Raw genomic sequence first — 27,862 nt, forward strand, 5'->3', positions numbered from 1 at the left:
AACAATTCTAAATGCATAACTGATGAATGAACATTTACAGTTACTTTTACCTTCCCTGAAGACATGACTATTCCCTATGACACAATGTGGCAGCGAGATCAATACGGACACCACCTTCCTGTTTTGTCATGAGTTATTTCTTGAATTTAAGAGCAATTCTCACTTTCTTAATCAAAATGCTGGCACTTGCAACTTTCTTTGGCTCCATTGAGGGTTATGTAGGTGAGAAACACTATTGAATTCAAGAAATAAATCACAGCAAACACGGAGGTGGTGTCCATAGATCTCACTGCCACATCGTATCTTGGGGAACATGTCATGCCAAGAATCATGTCTTCAATTCATCCCTTCCATGCATTTCAAAATGTTTTCTGCGTCTAAAACTGTAATTGTAAAACTAAAAAAAGTGTTTTGGGTTAACATTTATGGCTTTCTAGAATGGTTTAATTGGATTATTCCTTATAGGAAAAATGTATTCGGTTAGTGTCAGTTTAGGTTACAGTCAGACCTCCTCAACGGATTACTGACGTTAACCAACGTTCCACTGTATAAGTACTGTGCTCCTCTGTGACTTTGGCGAGTTATCCTCTTTTCTTTGGTGGACCAGGCTCGGACTCAGAAGAACTCTCTTCAGAAGCCAAATAAAGAAAAAAAGCTGTCTCAAAGGCTCCAGTCAGACCAAGCAACAAAAGAGGAAGTCGCCCGTAGCTGGGCTGCCCCGCGACTGAACACCACATAATTCCCAAAGGAGGAGCAGAAGTTCAACTTGAGAAGAAGCACGACAATGAAGATAGAAAGTTTAAAGTCTCCTCAAAGGGGCATTATCGCACTGGGCTAGTTTGGTGGTGATTTACGCTCTCAAAGTGCTGTCTCGTTATATCATGAATATTGGGCTTACAGTGGTTGAGTGGCCGGAGACACAAGCCCGCTTGAATGCTAATGTTGTCACTGTTTAACAATAGAGGCATCTCACTGAATTCCTAGTCTATTAACAATAGACACCCTCCTTCATGTCAAATATTGTATCAGAAGCTACCTCACAACATGCTAAAGCATCCCCAAATATGTAAATAAACAGGCCAAACACATTTGCATGGAACTTCAGCCAGTGAGGGATGACCTCGGTCTCAGAGAGTGTGAGAGAGACAGAGAGATGCATGCTGGGAAGGCTGTTTCATGCCAGAGGAAACAGCTAGTCTCCCAGACAACTGATTATGCATATCTGATCCACCGGTAAGTATTTGGCCATAGAGCAAAGATGACATGTGGCAGGTCCACGCATCGCTCATCTCTTGGGAGAAATAACAAAAGCACTGTGACTCCATGTTAAATGTCACATGCACACTGCCTTTATTTATACTCCAAGCAAACAAGAGACCTTCACAACGTTATCCAAACACATTCACAGAGGGCCAGAAAGTAGTACATTCTGATGATGGTTCCTTTAGCTGAGACTTTCTACCCTCTGCTATATCTCTCTTTCTGATTACTGACATCCTTTTGTGTCACACTGAGTCAAATGAGGATGAGCCTACTCCCATTTTGACAAAGCTAAAGGGATGTGTCAATGTTTCGCCACCAGGGGATCTCACTCGGATTTTAAAACACATTCATCCATTCCTCACCATGCTGCAGATTTAAATAAATGGTCATGAAGGAGCACATTGTCATTGCAACTCACAATTTTATCTCAAGGAGACTCACAGGCAGGATGTATGAAAGATTATACAAGCACAACCACACATTCCTGTCTTTGCATTTTAACTATATGTAGCCTGCAGATACTTTTTATGTAGGATACAAGTGAGAGCTCTCACACACAAACACACAATGCCTTTGTGTAAATGTGAATGCAACAAATGCTTGTGCACACAAACAGGCACACATACTGTATATACAGTATGTCTTTGGCTGTGGCGCTTTAATCTAGATCCACAATATGCATGAAGCAGATGGTGCCCACGGAGAGAGCAAGCTAGAAGGGCCAGGCACATTAAAAGCTTCCCTGCAGATGAATCTGGCCTTCTGGGCTCATTTGGCCATGTCTGGTACAGCATGGCCCTGGCTGGCCTCTTTGGTCTCTATGTGACCCCTCTTATTTCTGGTGTGCAAACTGCAGGGGGACACTTAAGTGATTCAGACTGGTCAGTAATGGCCTGCCGGGTACAGTGATGCCTTGTTGGTTGTCACCTCATACAATGGCCCAACTCACTGTATCTAGGAGTGTAAACAACCATGACTTTATGTCTGGCTGGATGTTAGCTAAGGCGTCGTACCTTTGCAGCTGCTGCAGCCACTGGTCAGCGGGCAGAAAGTTGTGTTTGAGGTTCAGATGGGTGAGGTCGTGGCTGTAGAAGAGGTTGGGGGGAAGCTGCTCCAAGCTGCAGCAGGACAGATCGACCGAGTTGATCCTCTGCGACACCATCTATGGATGTAATGCGCACACACACACAGTCCGTAAGAAACAAGCAGTTAAACAAGATTACCGCAAGCACGCTAAGAGTGTTTTGCTGCTTTGTGTTTGTGTGTGGCTTACGGCTAAGGGGTCAAATGTCACTTAGTTGCCAATCTTCTTAGAACTACCACAGTAGCAAGGGAAAGCCCAGCACATTACATCGCAATGTTATCTAGCTTGGATCAGTTGTTTGTAGGCTGGTAAATAATATACATCCATACATTTTCTATGCTGCCTATCCTCATTGGGGTCGTGGGGGTATGCTGGAGTCTATCCCAGCTGACTTTGGGCGAGGGCGGGGTACACCCTGGACTGCCAAGCCAAGCGCAGGGCACATATAGACAAAAAACCTCACATTCAGAATTTAGAGTCGCCAATTAACCTAACATGCATGTTTTTGGAATGTGGGAGGAAACCAGAATACCTGGAGGAAACCCACACACGCACGGGGAGAACATGCAAACTCTACACAGAGCTGCCCAAGCGGAGATTCGAACTCTCTTGACTGTGTGGCCAACATGCTAACCCACTTGTGGCCAAAATAAAATACAGTATCTCAAAATAATGAGTACACAGTCAAGTGGACAATACTATAGAAATTAAACTTGGATATACTTGCTAGATTAGTCAGTGTACAGCAATGAAAATAAGTAAATGCACAGCCATTACTGTCCAAATAGTTGGCAACACAAGCGAGTACACCCCACAGTGAACATGTCCAAATTGTGTCCAAAATATCAGTATTTAGTGTGAGCACCATGGTTATCTGGCGCTGCCTTAATCCTCTTGGGCATGGAATTCACCAGACCTGCGCACGTTGACATGATGACATCATGGGCCTAGTGGATGTTAAGACACCTTGCACACCTTCCTGCTGCTGGAGGAACTTGGCCACTCTATCATCATCACCTTAGTCTCCCTCAGCAAGCCACTTGTCATCTATGAAGGGTGCTGGGCTCGTTATTAAGTTGTTATACAGCCCAGTTGCACAGTTGATGTTGGAATTCCTTACTCTCAATGAACCTCAGCTCCCCAGTGCCGGCACCACTCATACAGCCCCAGATGACGCGACCACCACCGTACTTGACTGTCGACAAGACAGTTATCTTGGCACTCACTTTTGTTGGCAGCTATTTAGACAATGACTGTCTGTTGACTCATTTTCAGTGCATAGTAAATCGGCACTACTATACGAGTTGTACACTGACTACTTTTAAGTTACAATTCGGTAGCATCGTCCCCTGAGAGGATGTAATGTGACATAAATGGTTGTTGAAATGTGAGTGGACTGCTCACTTTTGTGAGGTACTTCCAGTCAATCTCCTCAGCCTGAACAAGTGCAAAATCACAGAAGAACTTGACAGTATTTACATCACATACAACTGATTTATTTTACTCATCCCAAAGGAGAAAATATCCCTGACGATGTGCCAGTTGGGGGTTTGGTGCCTAACTGAAGGCAGTGCTTATAGGCAAACTGGCCCCTCGCCTGTAAACCCAATTCCATATTTTTTCATCCTCAGTGGGTCTCCTTTCGCCAGGCAGTTGCAATGCTTAAGACAGCATCCACGTCCTGACTGAAGGTGAAAAGACAAGCACTTGGGCAGCGCAGAGCAGTGTTTGTGCGGTCTAGGCTAGGGCATGTGCCGCCTCTATGCAGGCTTCTATTCTGAGTGGCCCTGTGGGTGTTGGTGACATGCACGCCCCGTTAATATTTAGAAAAGAGGTTTTCTGGCTATGACCTACTTCAGTTCAAATGAGAGAAAGGAGAGAGAGCGAGACAACAGAGAATAAGGAGGGGTGGCCGTTGAGTTCCACACCTAAGTGTGGACCAACGAGAAACATGTTCACGTTGCTGTGCTTGCATATGCAGTGATCATGGCTGATGTTCCTTTTTTTTCATTTGCGGTCACATGTGCTTGTGATACAGCTGACCCGTAAATAAAGCCAGGCAATATATGCACACATTGTCTCGCTCTGTCTCTCTCTTGCACCCTTTTTGCTTGTGACACCTTAGCAGCGTGTCTGTGCCAGCGGAGGTGCTCCGTGAAGCTGTCGAAGCTGACATAATAGGTCTGACTCTGAGGCCCGGCAGAGCTGAAGGCCAAGCAGTGATTGTGCTTCTTCACTTCCTCCACCTGCAGATATATAAGACACATACAGTTAGAAGGATGTAAGAATACTGAAATCCTTGCCCTCCCTCTCAATATTAAAGTCCCCTCAGACGAAAAATTGTCATTTTAATCATGTTGTAACTGTAACAACTGTCCCTATGGCCTATTTATGAGCACTAAACCTGAGAAAAATCTATCATCTACCTTACTACAGTACTTGACTTTACTTGACTTTACTTGACTTTTGACAGTCGCTTTTGAAGTTGCGGGTTTTCATGACGTCCTGATGGAAAAACCTCCTTGATTGTGGACATGATACCACCTCTGATCCGCCCCTTGCTCCGTGTATACGCTTACCACATCACAGAAGACAGCTTTATAAAAAAAATTTAAGTAATAAAATTAAAAAAAACTGGCTTTGTTAAACATCTTAAAATTAAGCCTGGACGTCTTTTTCTTCAGTGAATAGGCTAACCTAGCATGATGTTGCGGTTAAAATGTTACCACAATAGCTAGCACTTACAATGCCCTGTCATGACATGTCTGAGATCTCTCAATTAATATTGCTGAAAAATAGCATAATATGGGACCTTTAACAATAATCATGCACAAAAGTACAAATTACTGTAGATATTCAGGCCTTAATGCATGTGACGATATATACAATATATACCAAAATATATAATAAGCTTGTTGTTAAAACGAATACTTTGTTGAAGGATTTTTTACTAACATGTGTGCTTCTTGTACAGGTTCTAATACACAAACACATCATCATCCGCAGTCAAATGCAGGTGGTTGACGAGAGGTTGCGAAATTTGAGTAGTAATATAGTTTCATAAGGAGCTCTGAGAGCTAATCCTGCAGATCTATTAAGCAATACAGACAAATAGATAAACAGATATTTCAAAAGGAGTTGCTTTGGCGAAACGATAAGTGAACATTATGGCTTTAACATCAGTGTGGCGCGGTCATGACGTACTTTCCCTCCTATGAGTGGCAGGATGTGCATCTTCCCTGTCTGGCTCTCTTTGACAGAGGAGACGATGAGGCAGGTGCCGCAAAGGATAACCTGCCGTCTGGTCCAGCGGTTGACTGGCAGCTGAAGCTTCCCTTTGCGGACATTGTACGTCCCTGACAGCTGGACCCGCTCCAAGCTCTCAATGTTTTGGGGCTTCCCTGGAGGAAGAGAGGAAGAAGAGGAGGAGGGGCGGTATTATATGGTTAGAACAGGCATGATGCAGCTCTTTTGGGTAAATATTCATCCTCTAGGGAGAATGAGTGCACTGAATAAGAATTATGTAGCACATTTCATACATGAGCTATGCAAGGAATAAAAGAAAGATGATTAAACATAAAAAGATCTCAAATTTAATTAAATCCTGTTCAAAACAACATGAAAAGGGAAATAAATGTAGCAATTTTTGCAGCACAACATCTACAGTATTTGATGCATCACTCTGCTGGGTTTTGGCCATATTGGCTGACCTGAGTCAACGGAACAAAAAGTCACACAAAAGAATAATAACTAGAAATTGCAATCCCTTCAGAAAGTGGCAGCGAATGCCAGGGGATGCTGTCAAGAACCAAACCCAAATGCCAAAGCAAGAAATGAATAGATGGCTGTAATTCTGCTTTTTTTTTTTTTTTTTTTTTTTTTACACTTTATTAGGCAAGGAAGGAACCACACTGGTCATTTGAGTGGGAGTTAAAATGGACTCCTCATGGATCATAAAGAAGATTGTGAATTATAATCAGTATACAGTAAATGACATAAAATTAAAAAAAAAAAAAAGTAAAACTGTAACACTGTGATTCCCCACTGCCAATCATTGAAGTAAAAGATACATTTTAAAAACTCTATACATGTAGACATTAAAATGTTAAATTAGTATTGGTATAATTAATTTTGAACATGCATACAAGTTACATTGGAATACATCACATTGCAAGATTCACCGTTCCACATGTCCCAAAAAACAGTAGGAAGAAGCAAAGCTTATAAATAGAACAGAATATAAAAATTATAACAATAATATATTTAAAAAAAAATTATCTAAAAATATAAATATATTTTGTAATAAGAGATTAAAACATGACAATATTTCTTGTTTAGAGGAAAGCTGTGGGAAGAAGGCAGCCAGAAGTCTGTCAGACTGAACTGTGGCATTGCTGCTGTGAGTGATAGCGGCCTTACACTCTACGCATCATGGGAGCTGTAGTTCTTTTAGCGTAAACATAAAACTAATCAACTGCCATCGGCAAACTGTTTTACGTGGCTTATGTGTCTTTACATAACTACACATCAATAAAAAAAGATTGGTAGTAGCAGCTACAACTTCATCTATCTTTTTGAATTTTTAGTTTTCGTTTCAAAAAAGGGCTGTCTGTCCAGTCCTGCATTTTCTTATTGTTGTTTTCTTAAAAGTAATGTTAAAATATGTGTTGTTGTTGTTGTTTTTAGTCAGTTGAAGTCATTTTTAGAAAACAATAGATAAGTTTCAGTCTGGTTCCTGTTACAATATCACCACAAAGTAGGGTTAGCATCTGAGATAAATTCATTCACCGCAACTGTAAGCCTCACATGTCCTACTTTGCACATTGGAATTGAATAGTCAGGATTTGCCTTCAGTGAGTATAATCTCCAATTCAATGCCAGGTGCACTTCTGCTGAATTATGCTCTTACAGTTGGTGAGCTGCCGTCACTCGCCTCCCATGTTCTCTCTCTCTCGCCTCGCCAAGCAGGCTGCCAAACCTGACAGACAGGCTCCTTATCAGGCGTTCTGTCAGCCAGGGCCGCCTTATCAGTGTGTCAAAACCTCCACCTGCCTTCTGTCTACCTCCACCTCCATAAAAAGCTGCCCCCTGGGCTGTCATGTGTCATCCACCTCCGACTCCCCCTACTCCTTGTCGATTCTTTCGTATTTGGTTTCCCCATTTTAGCCTTTGTATTTTTGCCTGGTGATTAAAAAAAAAAAAGTAGCTTCCTGAGTCCTGAGCAAAAGGACTCCGAAAATGTGGCACATCCCTTGACCTCTCGTTCACACATACTTCACCTCAGTGCGAACACAAACAGCGGGGGAGGAAGAGTCTAGAATAATCATGTGTGGACTTGTGCACGCTCTTGTACTATTCAATAATTCAGGTGTCAACCGTAAAGCTGAACTCTGGAACTTGGGCATCCACATGTTGCTTAATACTCCTAAGATCAGGCCGGTTTTGTAAACTTGTGGATCCAAATTTGCGGCCATCAGCGCTCATGCGACCTTTCATCAGTTAATCTTTGTGTTTGCAACAGAATCAATAGCTCAGTTTGCAGGAGGGATACTTGCTTTGACCAAATGCTGAGTGGCGAACATGAGATGTTGATTATGTATCGGTGAGTGGTGTTATTGTGCTTGAACAGCGGACGTGGAGCCATTGTTTGTGTGCAACAATATCTATCTTGTCGGATAAAAGACACTTTTAGCAGCTCTTTCTATTGTTTGAGATTGACTAAAATAATTGCTGTAAAAAAAATGCATTGTCAATAGTCAGGTGTTGAGTTGCAGTGTACTAAAACTATTTCCTGCTCGCCACTGCTGGTTTGCGCAACTATCTAGTTGCACTCCTAAAACAAGTGGAGTGTGCAGGAAGCAAATTAACTTCAGCTTCTATATGCCTTTTTAAAGGGCCATCACAAGTGCCCACTTCCCAGCTTGCTCTACACACAATAGCACATTTATGTAATTGTGAGGTGTTTTAGAAAAAATAGTAGTTGTGCACACTTTTGATAGAACAAACAGAAGCAGCAGCTACAGAGTAGGGTTTTCACTTCAAAATAACTACTTTCTTAAACACCAAAAACCGACCAGAACTCGGCCCACGGGATGAAGTGGGGGGAAAAGCCACTGTTGATGCACTGAACTGCTGATGGGAATGTCATACAACTCCATGTCTAAAATACGGAACCATCCCTTTAAGCATTTTCAAGCATAACAATGGTTAAATGAACTGAAATACAAATATAAGGCATTCTGAAGAAACATTCAAAGATGTAATATGTCGTATTCTACACTGGTCACTAGGTGTCAGTAATGTTACTGTTAATGTTCCGTGAGACACACAAGCACCAGACAATTACTGGAACAACAGGCTTTTATTTGTATTTGTATTTGTATTTGTACTTTATTTATCCCACAGCGGGGAAATTCACTTGTTACAGCAGCAAGCAAAAGAAAAAGTAAGAAGAAGACTAAAATACTATAAAAACACTAAAAGGTGGAAGAAAAGTACAGAGCTGCTGTATTGCAGGTTTGAATTATCTCACAACAGGCACAACAATCCCTGATGAAAATTCCTAATAAAAACACGAGCATGAGTCTTATTTATGTCTTACATGGCTTATTTATTACTCTAGGTCTACTATATTGGGTAATACGAGTGTACAGGTCATTCATTATATGGGTGTTATTTCATGTCTAGAGGGCTCTAATAATATTAAAAAACAGGTTTTACTAAAAACCTAACTAACTAAAAAAGCACTCTTGAGAGCGCAGACCTCTGCCAAGCACCATAGTCCCCCCCCCTCATTGTGATTTACACCAACACAATAATCCTGCATTTTTTGGATCAGTTTTTGATATTTTGCAGAACCTGTTGGAAACTTGTCCTAGATTTTTTTTCTCAAGTGCTCTGACCATTTTGTTGTGGAGTTATATGCACAAATGCCGAAAATGGTCCTATTTTGCAATGTTACAGAATCCAATGTTACAGAAAATTCTTGGATCCGGATCACACCGAAAATATAATCAGTTCTTCCATATCCCATTTCCGACAATTCCTGAAAATTTCATCCAAATCCATTCAGAGATTTTCAAGTTATTTTGAACACAAACAGACAAACAGTTAAACACCGGCAAAAATATAACCTCTGTGCTGCGCTTGGCGGAGGTAACTATGAAAATATTCAATTTATAAACAAGTAATCCTACTTTATGGAATTTCACTTATCATGGTTGGGTCAGGAACCAATTAATCACGATGTGGAATCCAAGAAAGGACTTTTTTTTAGTCAGAATATAGATCAGCAACGATATAACATGATGCTACAAAAGCAGTGTTTGGAAAAGCGTATGACTTTACTCATATATCATCGCGTTTGTTTTCAAATCCTTTCAATCTCTAAGAGCTTTCCACTGCTAAAAAGCAGCACCGTTATTTATTCTTGTATGTATATTATAAAATATTTACTTCTTGCATGGTGTTTTTTCTTGGCTGCTTTGTCTTGTATGTTTTTTTCTCGGCATCTCCATGTGTACCGGTAGAGTAGGGTGCAAGTTCTCAGCCATGACTGCTAATTTCTGATAGCTTCTCTAAGACTTTGCTTGTGTATGTGCACGCACTTTAAGGACATTTACGTGTTCACGAGACACTCGTGACGGCCATCAACGCCACTTCTCCTTTTCGGGCTGAACGACAAATCTCATTCAGTTAACTCTTGAGGATTTTTTTTGTACAATCTGTTTTATGAAACCACTTACGGTAACTCACGCTAGGCAGTGGTGGTGTATTTTTTGGCGTGACAAAAGTGTACGGACTGTACGGAGCCGAACATGGACAGCACTTTTAAGAATTATGCCAGCTAGTCAAGTCGCCTTCAGCAAAGGGGGGAACAGAATTGAGGGCAGACAGGAAGTGATCTTGGGGGTTCAGAATTGAGTTTTAGCTTGTTGTGGGCTACTGCCGCAACAGTATTATGTTATTATTGTGGTGAGATAGTTTAAACATGCAATAAAAGCCAAGTCTGGTGCTTCGGTGGTGGTCTCAGCGAAGAATTACTGACAACTAGTGACCAATGTCAAATACAAGTTGGTGGTCTTAAATGAATATACTGTATTTGTATTTTAGTTCATTTATGGTAATGGTTTAATTTATTTAGAACATACATCCAAGTTATATTGGAATACATCACATAGTACAATTCACAGTTCCACACGTCCAAAAAGGAGTAGGAAGAAGCAAAACGTATTTAATCCTACCTCCCATACTTTTCGCATCAATTACAATACATTTCTACACTTCCTGTGTTTTAAATGTACTCTTTGCAAACTTAATACATAGGAAAATGATAAGGCAGTATAACAATGTCGTAAAACAGGATTCAAGGTTTGTAGTCACTGTAAATAATAACATAAAAATAGTAATATATAATATCTAATAATAATAATAATAATAATAATAACTGGTGAAAGGGTTAATAGTTGACAGAACATTGGTTGACGACTGATTACAGACAACGTTCTCATGAAAAATAAAGCATTGTACTGTATGTACACAGTGGTTCAGGACTCTTCTTCCTTGTACTTTGTAAACATCAACTGCTTGTACTGTCTCTTGAAATGTTGCCATTTTTACGTTTAAAAACGTTTAATTTGGGGAACAAATACACACAATTTGCTTAAAAATGCATATTTAATAATAATAATAGGGCGTAATCAACTACAAAAGAGCAATAATTTTATTAACTAATTAATGTCTGAAAACCCCCTATATAGTGAGGGAGCGATGACTGAACCACAATGTAGTGAGTGAAGACTGTACTTCTTTATAAAGCAAACTAGTTGAGACTGAACCAACTGCACCTATGGTGGTTGCAGCCACGTTGTGCACTCCATTTTGCCTCAATGGCTTCAGGAATTATTCACCAATCAATTTCACATAATCAACCTAACAATCAATCAAGTGATTATTATTCCTACTCGATCCTATACACTGCTTTGTTGTGCTATACAGTGCTTAGCTTCTGTTGCACATAAATGTTACTTTAAATATTGTAAAATTTCAATAGAATTATAGTGGTTGTAGTTTGTAGGTGGTGTTGAATTGCTCTGAATTAGTTACTGAATGTGTACCTAAAGTTATGGCCGATCCAGACCCAATCTAATTAAACATTTGAGTCCACCAATATCCATAGAGATATGTCTAACATCTTAATACTAGGTGCATAGTGAGCAGCCTGGTTAAGCTCCTTCTTACGTCGCTGGAAGGCAGAAGTAACCACCATGCGGGGGGGGGGGGGGGGGGGGGTACATGTGAGGCATTAGACAAATTATTCAAAAGCTTTTAGCCTCAATGTGTCACATGGGCATATTTGTACTATTTTTAGGCCCTTTTGTTGGAACGTGCTCTTTCCTACGCGAGCATAATATGCAACAAACGCAGGCACCGTGCTCCTCCTACTCCTCATCTTCCTGTTCCACAAACACGCACTGACAATAATAGTTGTGTCCATTTAATCTTCCCTCCCTAAATTGATGGACCATGAAAGCCAAACTCTGCTGCTCGTGTGAGGGAGAAACTTTGTAAAAGTTGTCCTTCTCTTGATGCATCATCTCGCATTTATGGAGGAGGCTGGAAGGTCCAGCCATGGAAATATACACAGTTGGAGGAAGCGGAGAGACGGGAGGGACTCCCACGTGAGCATCCTGTTTACAGGGCTGGGGCCCCAAGAGCAACGGCATTTGCTGGATAACCCTGGGAGGAAGTTATATGAGGCTCTTGTTCTTCGTCAAACTATAGTCCATTTGTGACACCTACACCGGGAATATTTTAAGGAGTGATGATGTTAGTCATGGTGGGCATCCCATTATCTGGGGAGGATGCAGAAGTAGGCATTGCAACATAAGAGAAAGACCTCACGAGGTGGGTGTGTACGGAACAAATCTATTTCTAGACCTACTATGACAGGAGTGTGTGTGTGTGTGCGTTACTGGAGATAGCTTCCTTCCTTTTCCACAGGTTGAGGAAGAGAATGTTTTGCCTCCACACACACAACGACCACGTGAGGACATTTACTCCTACTACTGGTCAGCTGTGTCTGGGGTGAGAGAAGCACTGTAAATAGAGGAAAGTTTTGGCCTGGAATAAGGCACACCTGATATGGCAGGCCAAAGTTCTAATGCTGCCTGGAGGAGTTGTGCCATAGCAGAGGTTTGCATGGATGCAGCTCAACTTCTCATAGCAGACGTCATCATCTTTAGACAGCAAACTAGTTGAGACTAAGCAACAATCACTTCCACACAGATAGGTCCAGTTTTACACAACTAAAACCATGATAATAAACATAATGCTCAATGTATACAATTTCAGTCAATAGCAATAACATGGACATTGGGCCTAGCTGATGTTTCTTCTACACACATATCCCCCTAAGACATGGCCTTGCCTTGTTATCCATCATTGTTAGCAATCAGCATCCGAGGCCAACCTCCCTCTATCCATCTTTGCATTTAATCCCACTTTTTTTTTTTTTAAAGTCCGGGAGCTTCCCAGGAATAACAAGGACATGTCTTCACTTAATCATGCTAGTCCCCGCTAAATGCAAACTGACATCGGCACACCTCGGCTATACAAGGGGGCACGCTGTACCATAGGGCATCAGTGACCCACATAAGTCACAGAAAAGCATGTCCAGACACACATATTTGCTGCTTCTACGAGGGCCGACAGATGTGATATACTGGAAGGCAAGACTCAGGGACTTCAATAATCCCTCAGTCTCAGTCTTACTGGTATTTGTATCGATTACACTGTCATATAAATAACAATAGTGTATTGGAAGTGTGTTGGCAAAAATGTAGCTAATCTTGATGTTGGAGTTTTGACAGTTTAAAAGTGTTCATAATAGGGGTGAACGATAATTAATGGACCGATAATTATCAGGCCAATATGAGGAATTATGACGTCATATCATAACGATAACATTAACGATAACATTCGCTAATATCAAGAAAAATTCCTCAGATAAACGATTAAAAAAAAAAAAGGCTCAGATGAGGCGAGATTATTTGTTCAGTAGGTGGGTTAGTGTGAGCAAATCAAGCGCTCCTTTTCTGTGACGTGCTGCAAACGGCCTGTCATAACGTCTTCTGTAAACAAACATGGCGTCGATCGTGTTTCACTGTTTCAGAGGAAAACATTTCTCCTAATGTCCTGCAAACATTTTGTAATGAGGGGAAAAAACATCAGTCACCTGACACGCCTGCATTGCTACAACGCCCGGTGCTTGTTCCTATTGTTTAAAAATTGCAAAAAAAGTTTGCTAAAGCAATCTGTGATTTAATCCTGGAAATGATGGTGCTGGATGACCAGCCCTTTATCATCATTGAATATACCGTCTTTTGTCGGCCACAGTTTGCACTTCTGAGCCGCCACTGCTTTTTTATGTTTTGTTATGTTGTATTTGTTATGATATTTGGTAAGGACAAATCTACAGGTACAGTTTGTCAAATCCAACTATGAGTTTTTCTTACTTCCAGGTGTGCTCAAACTAAAGTTAAATCTATCCATCCATATATATATGCCGCTTCTCCTCATTAGGGTCGTGGAGGCAAGCTGGAGCCTACCCCAGCTGACTTTGGGCGACAGGCGGGGTACACCCTGGACTGGTCGCCAGCCAATCGCAGGGCACATATAGACAAACAATCATTCACACTCACATTCATACCTATGGACAATTTAGAGTCGCCAATTAACCTAACATGCATGTTTTTAGATGTGGGAAGAAAACCATGCACACACGGGGAGAACATGCAAACTCCACACAGAAATGTTACTGTGTTGGCCAACATGCTAACCACTAGACCACCGTGCGGCCCCTAAAGTTAAATCTAAAATTAAAAAAAAAAAGAGATACAAAAAAATCGGTATGGGCTTGAAAAAAAAATTGTGCATCATTTTCAATCTCGTTGTGCCTTGTATAACGACCACAAAGGTATTCTATTCTCTTCTAGTCTATGTTATTGTTCGTAAACCCTACTGGGAACACAGCATTTTGTGTCTGTAGCTTTAATGCTAATGAGCTGTGTTTGTCTACAGCTGTTTCTGATGAAGCGCTATTGCACACTGCCATTAGGGAGGAGGTTTTTGATTCATGATGTAAACCCTCAACTTCAAAGGCCTCGTCTCAAAAGTGGAGCAAACAATGAGGGAAATGATAAGATTTTTCCTCACGTTTAGTGCTCATAAATAGGCTCTAGGGACACATAATTAAAAAGTCGGTCTTGCATAATAGGGGACCCTTAACAATGTCCAAATTCACTCAGCGGAGCTGAGCTTTTACTTTCACTCTCTTTATTGCTGAAAAATCTGAAGCTACATACTTTGACAAGGGAAAACTCAAAGAGGAAAAAAAAACGGTGGTGAAGTGACATAGATAAGACAGAGCGAGACCAGCTGTTACCCTCTGACACAAATAGTTGCACTTGCCTTCTGTTACAAATCACTCACATACACACATTGTGAAAATACATCTACAGTACCTAGGGGTGTGTGTTTGCGGACAAAGGGAAGGATTTACTTCCCACACATAATCATGATGCTGCTTCACCTCAGTCGTTTCACTCCTTCATATCATCACATCCACCGAGAGACAACAGTGATGCGAAATGACAGACCGTGGTCGGCAAACTCTCCACTCAGGCGGCGGATGGCGATCCTTGCTGCAAGGTGGCAAAGGCCATCGCAGGTGACAGGCTGCTTGCTACAATGTGCTTCTCGTTCTTGCCTCACATCACCTTTCGATCGAGGCGTTTTCTAAATGTGACATTATGCACAATCAATGAGGACTGTTAATGCCATGGATTTACAATAAATGATCTTTAATAAGCATCCTCTTTTCTAAGATCCAGATGTCCTCACAGTGTGAATGGTGGGGGAGGATAAGGAGACAGTGATGTGAGAATGTGCCAAGCTGACCTTTAGTGTAATAGTGATAAGATGATGGGCTATGTGTTTGCATGAGAAAGGAGGAAGATGGTCATGCACTGGCTCCAGGTGACAGCGTGCTCACATGCCTGTGCAGTTCTCCTATCAACAAGTTCAAAACCAGACTGACAATAATATCTTTGCTTTTTAGTCCTGTTACTATTTCTGTCAGATAAAAAAAAAAAACATAAGGTAGAAAACAAAGTGGAACAGTTTTAGCAGTGACAGCAGGAAGAAGCTTGTCATATTAGCAAGATAACATCATTTTGGAGAAAATGATGTTGAGGCCTAAGGAAGAAATATATGCTTAACCCTTCTGCCATCCTTTGGCATTTTTGTGAATTTTTTTGATTGGTGTTCATTTTTACTGTTCCAGCTTGGGGCATGTATATTTGTAAGAACTTTTTAGTTTATTTCTGCAACCCCTGGACACCTTGGTGGCAAAAATGTACATGGATAAAATGAATTGAACATACATTAATATTTGTTGTGCTTTTAGACCCACTTAAAGATCTTGAGCCTTATTCAAACCTACTTCCTACTTACTAAAACATTCAATCAGGGCCATTTTCTTTTTGACAACTACTTTATGCAACAGCCTGCAGCGGGAAAATGGCTGAATCTGTGCAGTCATCCCTCATTTATCGTAGTTAGTTGGTTCCAGACCACACAGTGATAAGTGATTTTCCACTAAGTAGGATTTCTTATTGATAATACTTTCGTAGATAAAGCATACAAAACCTATTTACGTCCTTTTTTTTTAAACATTATTAGAGCCCTCTAGACATGAAATAACACCCCAATAGTCACCTTTTCACTCATATTAACCAATATAGTAGACATAATAATAGAACATAGGAAATAATATAGAGTCTCACGTTAGCATTGGCAGAGTTCCTTGTTGCTTTGTCACTACCAGTTCTTCCTACGGTGACTATTGTCTCATCAATATAACATTGCTGACACCTATTTACCAGTGTAGCATACTAGATGCCACAAAATGTCTTTCAATACGTTTTCTGAATGTCTTATATTTGTATTTATTTCATAGTCACCTTTCCGCTTGAAAATGCTTAATTTAGGCCAAAGAAATGTCACATTTGCTTAAACATGCATATTTGACTAATAATAGACCATAGTCAACCATGAAATGTATTACTTAATCATTACTTATTAATTAATTACTTATTAATGATTACTTATTAGACTTATGAATTAATACAGTTTGCAAAACGGTGCTAGAGTGAAGATGTGAAATTCCAATTGTGATGTAGCAAGGGCCAACTGTACAGTAATAATAATAACACGCTGACAATGCAGAATGCATGGTTTTGTACAGTAATGGGATTAAAACAAATTTTTAAGAAGTTTTTTTATAGAAGGAAAGTCAATTATGAATTTTTGGCCACGAAGGTGTCCAGCAGGAGTAACCAATATCCAAGACGTATAATAGGCAAAGTAATTACTTTTTTGTGCTCTTTGCAATAAAAGACTGAAAGACTCAAAGTGGCATTTAAAGGGTTAAAATCCTTAAAATGAAAGTAAAAGTTGTTTTCCGATCCATCTCTCATATTGGATCATACGGCGAGCACATGTACGGGAGTCTGCACAAGGTTACTGACCGGATGCTGCATGCGGTTGCTTGCATCTGCCCAGCTCCATCTGCTGTGTGTAGCTTCACGCGACTTGCATCAAAAATAGGTTATGTGCATATTTATAGCAGAGCAGCAGATCGCTGCTTGTGAAACATTCTGCAACATGAAATCACGCATATTGTCTGGAGTGCACACTGAGTGTGCTGAGGCTGGCCTACCCTGGAATGCCAGTATAGATCTGCTTTTTTAAGGCCGTCTCTTGACTCGAGCTTCAGTCTGTTTTGAGAGTAACAGAAAGTCACCTTTTTCTGCTTAGGAATTTGACCAATTTTCAAGAGAGATATGACATTAACAGTTGTTAACGTCTTTTTACACTCGTAAGACTATCATTACTGTTATGCCTTTGTCTTTGCTGTCTTAAAGTAAAAGTGTTTTGTCGTACTAACATGCTAATATCACAGTGGTTGACTTATTTTTACACGTGTATGTCTGTTAAAAAGTTACTTAAAACATTTCCTGCAATAAACATTTATCGCGGTGACAGTTTGACCCTGAAACTAATCAAGTACAGTGGTGCAAAAAGTGTTTGCTCCCATCCTGATTTCTTTTTTTTTTTGCATGTTTGTCAAACCAAAAATGTTTCAAATCACCAAACAAATTTAAAAATTAGTCAATGACAACACAACTGAACACAAAATGCAGTTTTTAAAGTGTTAAAGTGTTTATTATTAAGGGGAGAAAATAAATCCAAACCTACATGGCCCCGTGTGAAAAAATGATTGCCCCCTAAACCTAATAGTTTGTTGGGCCACCCTTAGCAGCAACAACTGCAATCAAGCGTTTGTGATAACTTGCAATGAGTCCCTTACAGCGCTGTGGAGGAATTTTGGCCCACCTTTCTTTTGCATCTTTGTTGTTATTCAGCCATATTGGAGAGTTTTCCCAGCATGAACTGCCTTTCTAAGGTCATGTCACAGCATCTCAATAGGATTCAGGTCAGGACTTTGACTAGGCCACTCCACAGTCTTCATTTTGATTTTTTTCAGCCATTCAGAGGTGGACTTGCTGGTGCGTTTTGGATCATTGTCCTGCTGCAGAACCCAAGTTGGTTTCAGCTTGAGGTCACAAATGGCCGGACATTCTCCTTCAAGATTTTTTGGTAGACACCAAATTTCATGGTTCCATTTATCACAACAAGTCTTCAAGGTCCTGAAGCAGCAAAACAGCCCCAGACCATCATACTACCACCACCATATTTTAATGTTGGTATGATGTTCTTTTTCTGAAATGGGCGTTACTTTTACACCAAATGTAATGGGACACACACTTCCAAAAAGTTAAACTTTTGTCTCGTCAGACCACAGAGTATTTTCCCAAAGGTCTGGGGCATAATCAAGTTGTTTTCTGGCAAAATTGATATGAGCCTTAATGTTCTTTTTGTTCAGCAGTGTTTTTTTGTCTTGGAACTTTGTCATGCAGGCTGTTTTTACTCAGTGACCTTAACTCTACAAGAAGGGCCAGAGTCGCCTCCATCTGCTGAGGAGACTGACGTCCTTGCGTGTGTGCAGGACTCTTTTACGGACCTTTTATGACTCTGTGGTGGCCTTAGCCATCTTCTATGCTGTGGGCTGCTGGAGAGGGGGCAGCACGGACAGGGACAGGAGCAGGATCAATAGACTGATCAGGAGAGCGAGCTCTGTCCTGGACGGTCCTCTGGACTCCGTGGAGGAAGTGGGGGAGAGAAGGATGTTGGCTAAGCTGACATCCATCATGGACAACACCTCTCACCCGCTACATGACACTGTTGTTTCCCTTAGCAGCTCCTTCAGCAGCAGACTGTTACACCCACGGTGTAAGGAGGAGAGGTTCCGCAGGTCCTTCATACCGACCGCTGTCAGGCTCTACAACACCTGCACCACCTGAACCATGTTGTAGTCAATATGTATTCTTTACACTGTATTCTTTACTTGTGTATCTTGCTTGCTGCTGTAACAAGTGAATTTCCCTGCTGTGGGATAAATAAAGTACAAATACAAATACAATACAATACAATACAACTGAGGCGAGAGAGGCCTGCAGTTCTTTGGATGATGATGATGTGGGGATCTTTTGTGAACTCTTTGATGAGTCGTCGCTGCGCTCTTGGAGTAATTTTGGTTGCCCGGCCACTACTGTGAAGGTTCACCACTCCGTTCCGTGTTTTCATCATTTGTGGGTAATAGCTCTCACTGTGGTTCTCTGGAGTCCCAAGGCTTTAGAAATGCCTTCAGAAGCTTTTCCAGGCTGATAGATCTCAATTAATCTCACCTAAGTTATGTTTTAACAGGGGGATAATCACTTCTTTACACAGAGCCAGGTAAGTTTGAATTGTTTTCTCCCTTAATAATAAAAAGTTTCATTTAAAAACTGCATTTTGTGTTCAGTTGTGTTGTCATTGACAAATATTTAAATTAGTTTGATAATCTGAAACATTTATGTGTGACAAACATGCAAAAAAAAAAAAAAAAGGAGGTGGGTAAACACACTTCACACCACTGTACCTGTATATTTCCAATGGGAAACATTATTTTGAAATCCCAACAAGGTGAACCAGCCTCCCGAGGTTCCACTGTATAACATTGACTTGACGGCACTGAGTTGACATGAGCAGTTGGACTAATGCAATTTCAACTCAAAAGTGCATCACACACACACACGCACGCGCACGCACGCACGCACGCACGCACGCACGCACGCACGCACGCACGCACGCACGCACGCACGCACGCACGCACGCACGCACGCACGCACGCACGCACGCACACACACACACACACACACACACACACACACACACACACACACACACACACACACACACACACACACACACACAGTTGCGGTGAAATTATAATCAAATGTAAATCCTTCTTTGTTTAAACAAGCACCACGAGCAGTTGATTAGTTCGCTGAGCTCTTGTTACAGCTTGCTTTCATTATCTACGCCATTAATAGAGCAAACAGGATTAAAATTGTTATGCATTTTGGACGTGCATTTTTGAATGTGTGCGCAAGGGCATGAAGAGATGGTTACACGGCAGAATTTAAATGATCTCAACAATAAAATAAATTTGCAATAATAATAATACTCATACTGTACTATCTTTCTCATTTCATTAGCGAAAACAGCAAACAATGCCAGGTTTCATGTTGAGAAAGACATGCACACCACAGCAAGCAGCTGTCTTGACTGAGAGCGTCCTCAACATGATTGTTTCTGACATGAGGCCTCTGTCGATGGTTGAAAACGAAGGCTTCACTACAGTGATCTGCACCTTTAATCCAGGTTACACTCTTCTCTCAAGGACACATTTTACAAAGCTCATGGAGAGAAAATATTAAGACTTTCAACAAAGTGAATACTGCAATTAACAAAACAACATCAACTTGCTCTCACTGCTGATGTATGGACACATGTACAGTAATACACAAATGTTGAAACAAATCCTGTTACTGGGTTTTCTGATTTGCATTTCTTCATTTATCATTGATTTATTGTTGCAAGAGATCAGGTCCCGTAAACAACAAAAATGCCTCTAATTTTGCACATTATATAAAAAAGTAGCCTATGTATTTTTCTGTACATTTATTGTTTTACTGAAGCTATTTCATAAATATTTCCATTTTTTATTATTTAACATTATTTTAACAGAATATTCAAGAGTCAACCTTGTGTACTCTCCTGCTGTATTTCTTTTTTTTTTAATTGACCCACTTACATACAACTGAACTTCTGCAATTGCAATACACTTATAATTAAACCAGGGGTATCTAAATGTGGCCCGGGGGCCATTTGCGGCCTGCAGTTGTTTTTTTGTTGTTTTTTTACTGGCCTGCGGCACATTCTAAAAATAGAATTTAACAAACAAACAAACAAAAACACAGCAAAAACGGAAAAATCAGCAGTAATTTTACAAGAATAAAAACATATTAAGAAAAAAGTTGTAATTATACAAGAATAATGTAGTAATATTATGAGAAAAAATATCAGTTAAGTAGTATAAAGTTGAAATGTTAAAGAAAAAAAAAAATTCATATTATGAAAAAAAAAACAAAGAAGACAGTTGAAATAGTTGTAAAATAAACAACAGCAATTTTACGAGAATAAAGTCAAAATACTAAGAGGAAAAAAAGTTGCATTCTATCCAGAAGGAAAGTCACAATTTTATGAGAATAAACTTTTAAGAGGAAAAATAAATTCATAATATTATGAGAAACAAATAAAACAAAATCAAGTTTTAATTTTTGGAAAATTAGGTTGGGGAAAAAGTTATGATATTATGGAAATAAAGCCAAAATAATAGAGGAATAATGCCATAATATTAAGAGAACAACGTTTACAAAGATTATTTAAGAAGAATGTTGAAATATTTGGAAAAAAATAAAAAAAAAACAGCAAAAATGGGCCTTTAAAAGTCTTTATTTTTAAATTAACTAATAGGCTTTTTCATCTATGCCGAAATTTACCGTGTATAACTTCTTAGCATACCAATGTGTCAGTTCTACACAAATATCAAAGTGGACCTTGCATCCTTTCAGTTTTCAGGATGTGGCCCTCGATGGAAAAAGTTTGGACAGCCCTGAATTAACCGCTCACATACCAAGTTAACCTGACGCTAATTCGTATTAAAAAGCAGAAGATGCAATCATATCTCACGTGCCGAAATAAGACAACAACATTGGAAAAACAACCTACAAGAGGTTTAGAAATCAATATTGTGCAGTGACAAATTTTTAAAGAAAATACTTTTGCTATATGGTGAAACCAATGGTGGCAATTATATCAGCGGCCCTGTCCTTCACACCCCCATGCTCCATCGTGTGCATGCTTTATCATGTAATGCGATGAATAGCTGCTAAAAATAGACCCAGATGCAGCGCACAGGGACACACATGTGTTATGGACATACCGAATCACAGGTGTTCGCAACATTAAGATGATTTCTTTTTTTTCTCCTCAGCGATTCCCACAGTTGGTTGTGAGGGCGGATGCTGACATACATGAATGTGTGCACGGCACACACACACTCCCCTCCCCTTTTCCCCAAACTCTACTCCTGCCGCTGTTATGTAATGTGTGCATGTTACGAAACCTTACACTGGAAAACACGAGCCCACTGATCAGCCACTCAGAGAGAAAGAGAGAAACACTCATATAAGAGCGGTGGGAGATTGCTTTTATCCCCCACCCCGCTTTTGTTCCAAGACTGAGTGAAAAGCCGATGTTGTCACCCTGGTGGACAAAAGCGTGTATGTGTGTGTGTGTGTGTCTGTGAGTTGCCTCTTACACCCACAGAATATTCAGGCATGTGATGCACGAGTGTAAATCCCTGTATGACTGTGAGGTTGTGGAAGTGTGCAGAGCTCAGCAATGAATAATTGAGTGCGTTTGTGGGAAAATGTGTGCGCATACTGTAAGTATCAAGGGGAAATATAACAAGGGTTCATCAGGGTACGTTGCAGTTACTTTAGTGATTACAAACATATTGGAACAGGAGGAAGAATGAGGCTGGACCCTCACTGTGAGAGTCCTGCTGTATGCAGCTCAGCTTTGGGAGGCACATTCTGCAGTTAAAATGTTCATTCTTGTGCCATCAATAATTCAGTCTGGTAAACGTAGCTTTCCAGATTTGAGTAGCTTGTGGGAACTCAAAAGCCGACAGCGATTACACTATTTTGACCTTTGAGGCCACATATTTTAAACAGACAAACATTTTTGTTGCCATCTAAATTCAAGCATTGTATTAGATTCCGATATCTAACATTTGTGAGGAAATGCGGATAAGAATCAATTAATGGTCTCTGGTTTTGCAAAATTGACCTTTTAAAATTAAAACAGTTTGTTTGACCTGCCGCTGGTAGATGAGCTTCACAGAGGACAGATTTGTAAAAACTAGGCTTCACTACACATCTTAAAATATATCAGTCAGTAAGCTACAAACGTGGGAGCTATAAATTTGATCATTTTGTTTTTCTTCAGTGAACAGATTAATCTAGTATGATTATGCTGTTAAAATATTCCAGAAACTGCAATTTCAGTGCAAATGCAAATAAATACTTCTAAATGATGAATGAAAAGAATAAATGAACATTTAAAAGTTGCTTTCATCTTCACTGAAGAAGTAATTCTTCTAAAGAAGGTGAGAAACTGAATTCAAGAATTAACTCATGGCAAAACATGAAGGTGATGTGTGTGCTGATCTTGCTGCCACATCATGTCTTTGGGAACAGTGACGTCTTCGATGAAGGTAAAAGTAACCTTAAATGTTCATTTATCACTTTCATTCGTCATTTATATGCATTTAGAGTTGTTTCATGCATGTAAAACTGTGTGTGTTTTGTCAACATTTTTGAGTCAATCGCTGATGACATCATAGACAGGACGGGGTTCCTGTTTCCATGTACTGACGTTTTATGATAAAAATACATAAAAACACAGCTGGACTCGTGTTGTGAATTAACCACACGGCAAGACTGTCTAAATTCCAGCATTAAGGCTAGAATTTGGGCAACACACTTCAAATACACGATCGTGGGGCCTCTGGGACTTACTTAAAATTGTTGAAAAATAGTATAATAAGGGATCTGTATTCTGCTCACTACAACACTGAGCAGAATAGGCGTTCAGAACATTAACACGTTGCCCCGCCTCATTTAATATAATAATAATATATCTTTTTAAAACAAAGGAAGAAATGTTCAATGAAGGAAACCTTTCTCATACATTAATTTATGACCCTACAGAACAAAAGCTTTATTCATTATGTGTGTATGGTGGTTTTTACCTGGAAGACATCACAAAAGCGTTTCACTTTCTTTCTATTCTCACTTGGGTTGGGTCTTATGTGAGTTTAGTCGTAGAAGTAACACATTATAATTAACATGGAATGAACATACTTTTATATACAGTGGAACCTTGGTTAGTGTCAATAATCGGTTCTAGAAGGTCTGAGTCCAACTAAAACAGACACTAATCGAATCATTTCGTTCCATAAGAAATAATGTAAATCCAATTATCCAATAATCCATTCCAGAAAGTCATGCAAAGAACAGAAATGCATATAAATACATAGAAATGATGAATAAAAGGCATAAATTAAAGGTTACTTTTATCCTCATTGAAGACATGATTCTTGACCTGACTACTCCCAAAGACACAATGTGGCAGTGAGATCAACACAGACACCACCTGCCTGTTTTGCCATGAGTTATTACTTGAATTCAATAGTATTTCTCACCTCAGGAAACCAAAATGGAGCCAAAGAAAGTTTCAAATAAGAGACAGCATTTAGATATGTTTTATGTATGTAAAACTAAAATTCTAAAACTATTAAAACTCTTTTGTGTTAACATTTCTGGGAGTCAACGGCTGATGACATCATAGATTGGTTCCGGTTCATGTTGCCATTTTATTCGCTAGCCAATAGAATGCTAACAAGGACGGATGTTTTCTGAACTTTTCTAAAAAAAAATATATACATTTATTAAGAATACAGATAGACTCACGCAGTGTATTCATAACACAACAAGGGGTGCGCTATAGTGTACACTAACAGCAAAATTGTGGTGAAATCTTTTTCAGTTAACCAAAAAAAAAACCCGCTAACCACGGCAGATGCTAACCGCTGGTTCCACTGTACTTTAAAAAGCTCTTCTAATGAATTGTATGAGAACAAACTGCCAAATATGAGAACTAACTGCCAAATATGGGAATATATTGCGTTCCTGTGGTGAAATATGATACTGAAAATAGTCCAGGTGAAACATCATTTGGCGTTTAACTTTTTCTGTCCGACTTCCTGCTAAAATCTAGTGACTGATGGAAAATCCTGCTGTCTCACTCACATTGTGGAAGTAACTAATATCATGCTGGCAAAAGGGCGGGTGTATTCACTGTCGTACCCTGCAAGTGTTTATGTAATGCTGTGTCACGTAAAATCAGCTCAAATGTTAAAACTTGTCAGTGTGCAAAGAGACAACTCTGGAGTACTTGTGAAAGATGAATTAGAGGCACTTGCACGTGAATTGATTTACTGTTGTGTGATTGTAAGGAGAGTCAGGGTGGCATGTTATGTAACTCTTTCTCCCTTACAAACATGGGAAAAGGCTCGATGTCAAGGACTCATTACTAATGCCTTAAAATTTTAAATCTGAGTATGCGGAGATGCTTTCCACTGTCCATGCACTCTCCTCCCCCACTTTTTCTCTGTTCACATTTAAAGCATGAGTAGTTACAGTACATGTTTCAGCCCTTACAGAGAGTCACCATTTCTAAAGCAGGATAGTCACGACCCAACCTGACCTCATTCTTCTTCTTATTCTCACAAAAGGCCCTGTTTTCAGAATATGTCAGTATTAATCTGTCGTGCTTAGATGCACAATCAGTGTCTAACAACACTGGCTGACCTTCCTAGAATAGGAAGAGAAGAAAAAAAGAACAAGAAAAAAACAGGTGATGTACGACACTATTGTTAGTGTGTCCTCTCAAGCATGCAGAATGGTGTACCTATCCAAAAGCTCCGCCCCCAGCCCTGCCACATGCCAGCCCCTGGTTCAAAGCACAGTCTGTACTATGGCGCTAAAGGGGTCCACCGTTGACAGCTACGGGTCAGCGCCATCCAGGCACAGGGTGGCACACACTCATGAATGATGCAGTGCTCGCCCTTGGTCTTCCTGCTCTCTGGCTTAACACATGAGGACACATAACCAGCCGGCGGCACAGAGGTTGCCGAGCGCAAGGCTAGAGCGAATCCCAGAAGCCCACACTGTGATGGGTTCTATTCCTCGAGTGGCTGTCAAAGCAAGCTCGAATCACACGTCACAACAGGTCACCAATGTAGGAATCGTAATAGTATTTATTTCTCTATTCAATTAACTGCAAGCCCCTATAGTCCAAAAGCAAATAATCGCTGGGATCTTCAATTAGTTCCGGGTTAAAAAATATTGGTTGCGGCTGCAGGCAACCTCCTGATAGTAGTGTCCTGATCGGATATAGATATTGAATGTCTATAAAGCATACGGCCGTTGATCGATCGGTGCAGAAAAAAGTTTGTATTGTTTCATGGTATTGTTGTTTGTTTAACAAAATAACATAGGAACATTTAATGTGTATGCTGTCAGTTATTTAAAAATAAATCGATATTTGCCAGAATCAGAATCGGCAGGTCAGGCTTTTTAAAAATCGGTGATCAGCAAAGTAGTGAGTGGATGTTTTGTTAACCTGCTATTAGCTATATTAGCTATACGGTAACCTGCAAAACAGTTGCATGTGCTACGTAATGCGCTGTTAATGAAATGATTGCATGCGTAAGTAAATACGTGCAAACAGGATCGTATCAGTGGCTGCACAGTGTTCGTCACTGTGTCATATGTTGTTATCGCTTGTTGCCTGTCACTCATTGTGTTGCACTGCAAAATGATACAGAATAAATTCTTGTTCTTGTGTTTCATTCCTTTACAATTCAGGTTGGATGCTGCACGATTGCGCACGCGTGCAGCTTAGAGGTAACATTGGTGATCGGTGATTGGCCAGAAAATTGTTTGTGCACCCCTAATCGGATTATATAAGTCTGCATAAGCACTCCAATACAAGCAGTCTATTCCAGCACTTCTATCCAGCAGCACCCAGATAGAGTCCATGTGTTCACAACAACAGTGTGTGCTAAGGTTTTAATAGCAAAGAGTAGGGGTGATATCGGCCGTGTGGCAGTATTTTTCGCTAAAAGTAAAAAAAAAAAAAAAAAAAAAGACGTGGCAGCTGAGTTCAAAACTTGTCATGCACAAGTTTCTTGTGGTGGCACAGACCCAAGGAAGTTTAATACAACCAATCTCAACAAACATTTGATCAACATCACAAAAAAGAACATGAAGATTTTTGGAAGACCACAGAGACGAGGAAACGAACCTCCTGGCTCCTTCAAACAACCAGCGCTGTTCAAAACATTTGCAAAGCATGAGAAACTCCCACGGGAGGGCAAAAAGTCATTAGCTATACAGTAGTCCCTCGCTATATCACGATTTGAACATCACGCCCTCACTCTATTGTACTCTATTGTGATTGTAGCAGATTAGCAGCGTAGAAAGTGGCTGACAGCAGCCCCTGTGTGAATGTTTACTGCAGGGTTTCTCTGCTTGTTAAGAAAACAATTGAAGTGCATCATGAGTCTCTCCTTAACCATAAACAGCGGCAGAAGTAGACATCTAGACACCAGTCTAGATGTCAGTAACATTACATTGATGAGACAATAACGTGCGAGTCTCTTATTTATGTCTAAGATGGCTTATTTTCTAATATTATGTCTACTATATTGGGTAATACAAGTGTAAAGGTGACTATTGTTATTATTTCATGTCTAGAGGGCTGTAAGGATGGTAAAAATTGTAGGTTATAAACAGGTTTTCTATGCTCCAACTACCAAAATATTCCATTTATTAATATTGAATCCTACTTCGCGGAAATTCACTTACCACTCACCACTTACCAATTAACCGTGATAAACAGGGGATGACTATAACAGAAAAGAGATGCCAATTAATTCTGCTTAATGGCCTGACGGTGGTGAGTAACGTTGAGTTTAAATATCTACTGTTGCTGACTATTGTTCTCTGTTTTTAGTAATATTACTCCGCCAAGCCTTTTCTAGCATTCCACACTACAAAATAAGTAATAAAAGTATGTATGATTCATGCTAATATTAGATCAATATCAGTATCGGCTGATACTCAAGGCAGCAAATCGCATCGGAAATGGAAAAACTGTATCGGGACACTGATAAAGTTTTTGTTCACTCTACAAGTTGGCATTAACTGCATTTCGGGTCAGTAGCAAAGGGATAGTTCCGATTTTTTTGACACAAAGTTGTATGACATCCCCATCAGCAGTGTAGTGCATCAACAATGACTTACTCCCCAC

The 27,862-nt window shown here is 40.1% G+C and overlaps 1 protein-coding gene across 3 annotated transcripts in view; it reads right to left on the reverse strand.

Moving 5' to 3' along the window:
* phlpp1 (PH domain and leucine rich repeat protein phosphatase 1) overlaps window positions 1-27,862 on the reverse strand; it is a 68,324-nt gene that overhangs the window by 18,961 nt on the left and 21,501 nt on the right. For all 3 annotated transcript variants that reach the window (XM_054768226.1, XM_054768228.1, XM_054768227.1), the window contains exons 2-4: window positions 5,552-5,748; window positions 4,468-4,593; window positions 2,277-2,425 (exon numbers count right to left, since the gene is read on the reverse strand). In XM_054768226.1, coding sequence (XP_054624201.1) covers window positions 2,277-2,425; window positions 4,468-4,593; window positions 5,552-5,748 — 472 coding nt within the window. The remainder of the gene's footprint in view (window positions 1-2,276; window positions 2,426-4,467; window positions 4,594-5,551; window positions 5,749-27,862) is intronic.

The sequence above is a fragment of the Dunckerocampus dactyliophorus genome, chromosome 2 (genome assembly GCF_027744805.1).
Source record: "Dunckerocampus dactyliophorus isolate RoL2022-P2 chromosome 2, RoL_Ddac_1.1, whole genome shotgun sequence".
NCBI lineage: Eukaryota > Metazoa > Chordata > Actinopteri > Syngnathiformes > Syngnathidae > Dunckerocampus > Dunckerocampus dactyliophorus.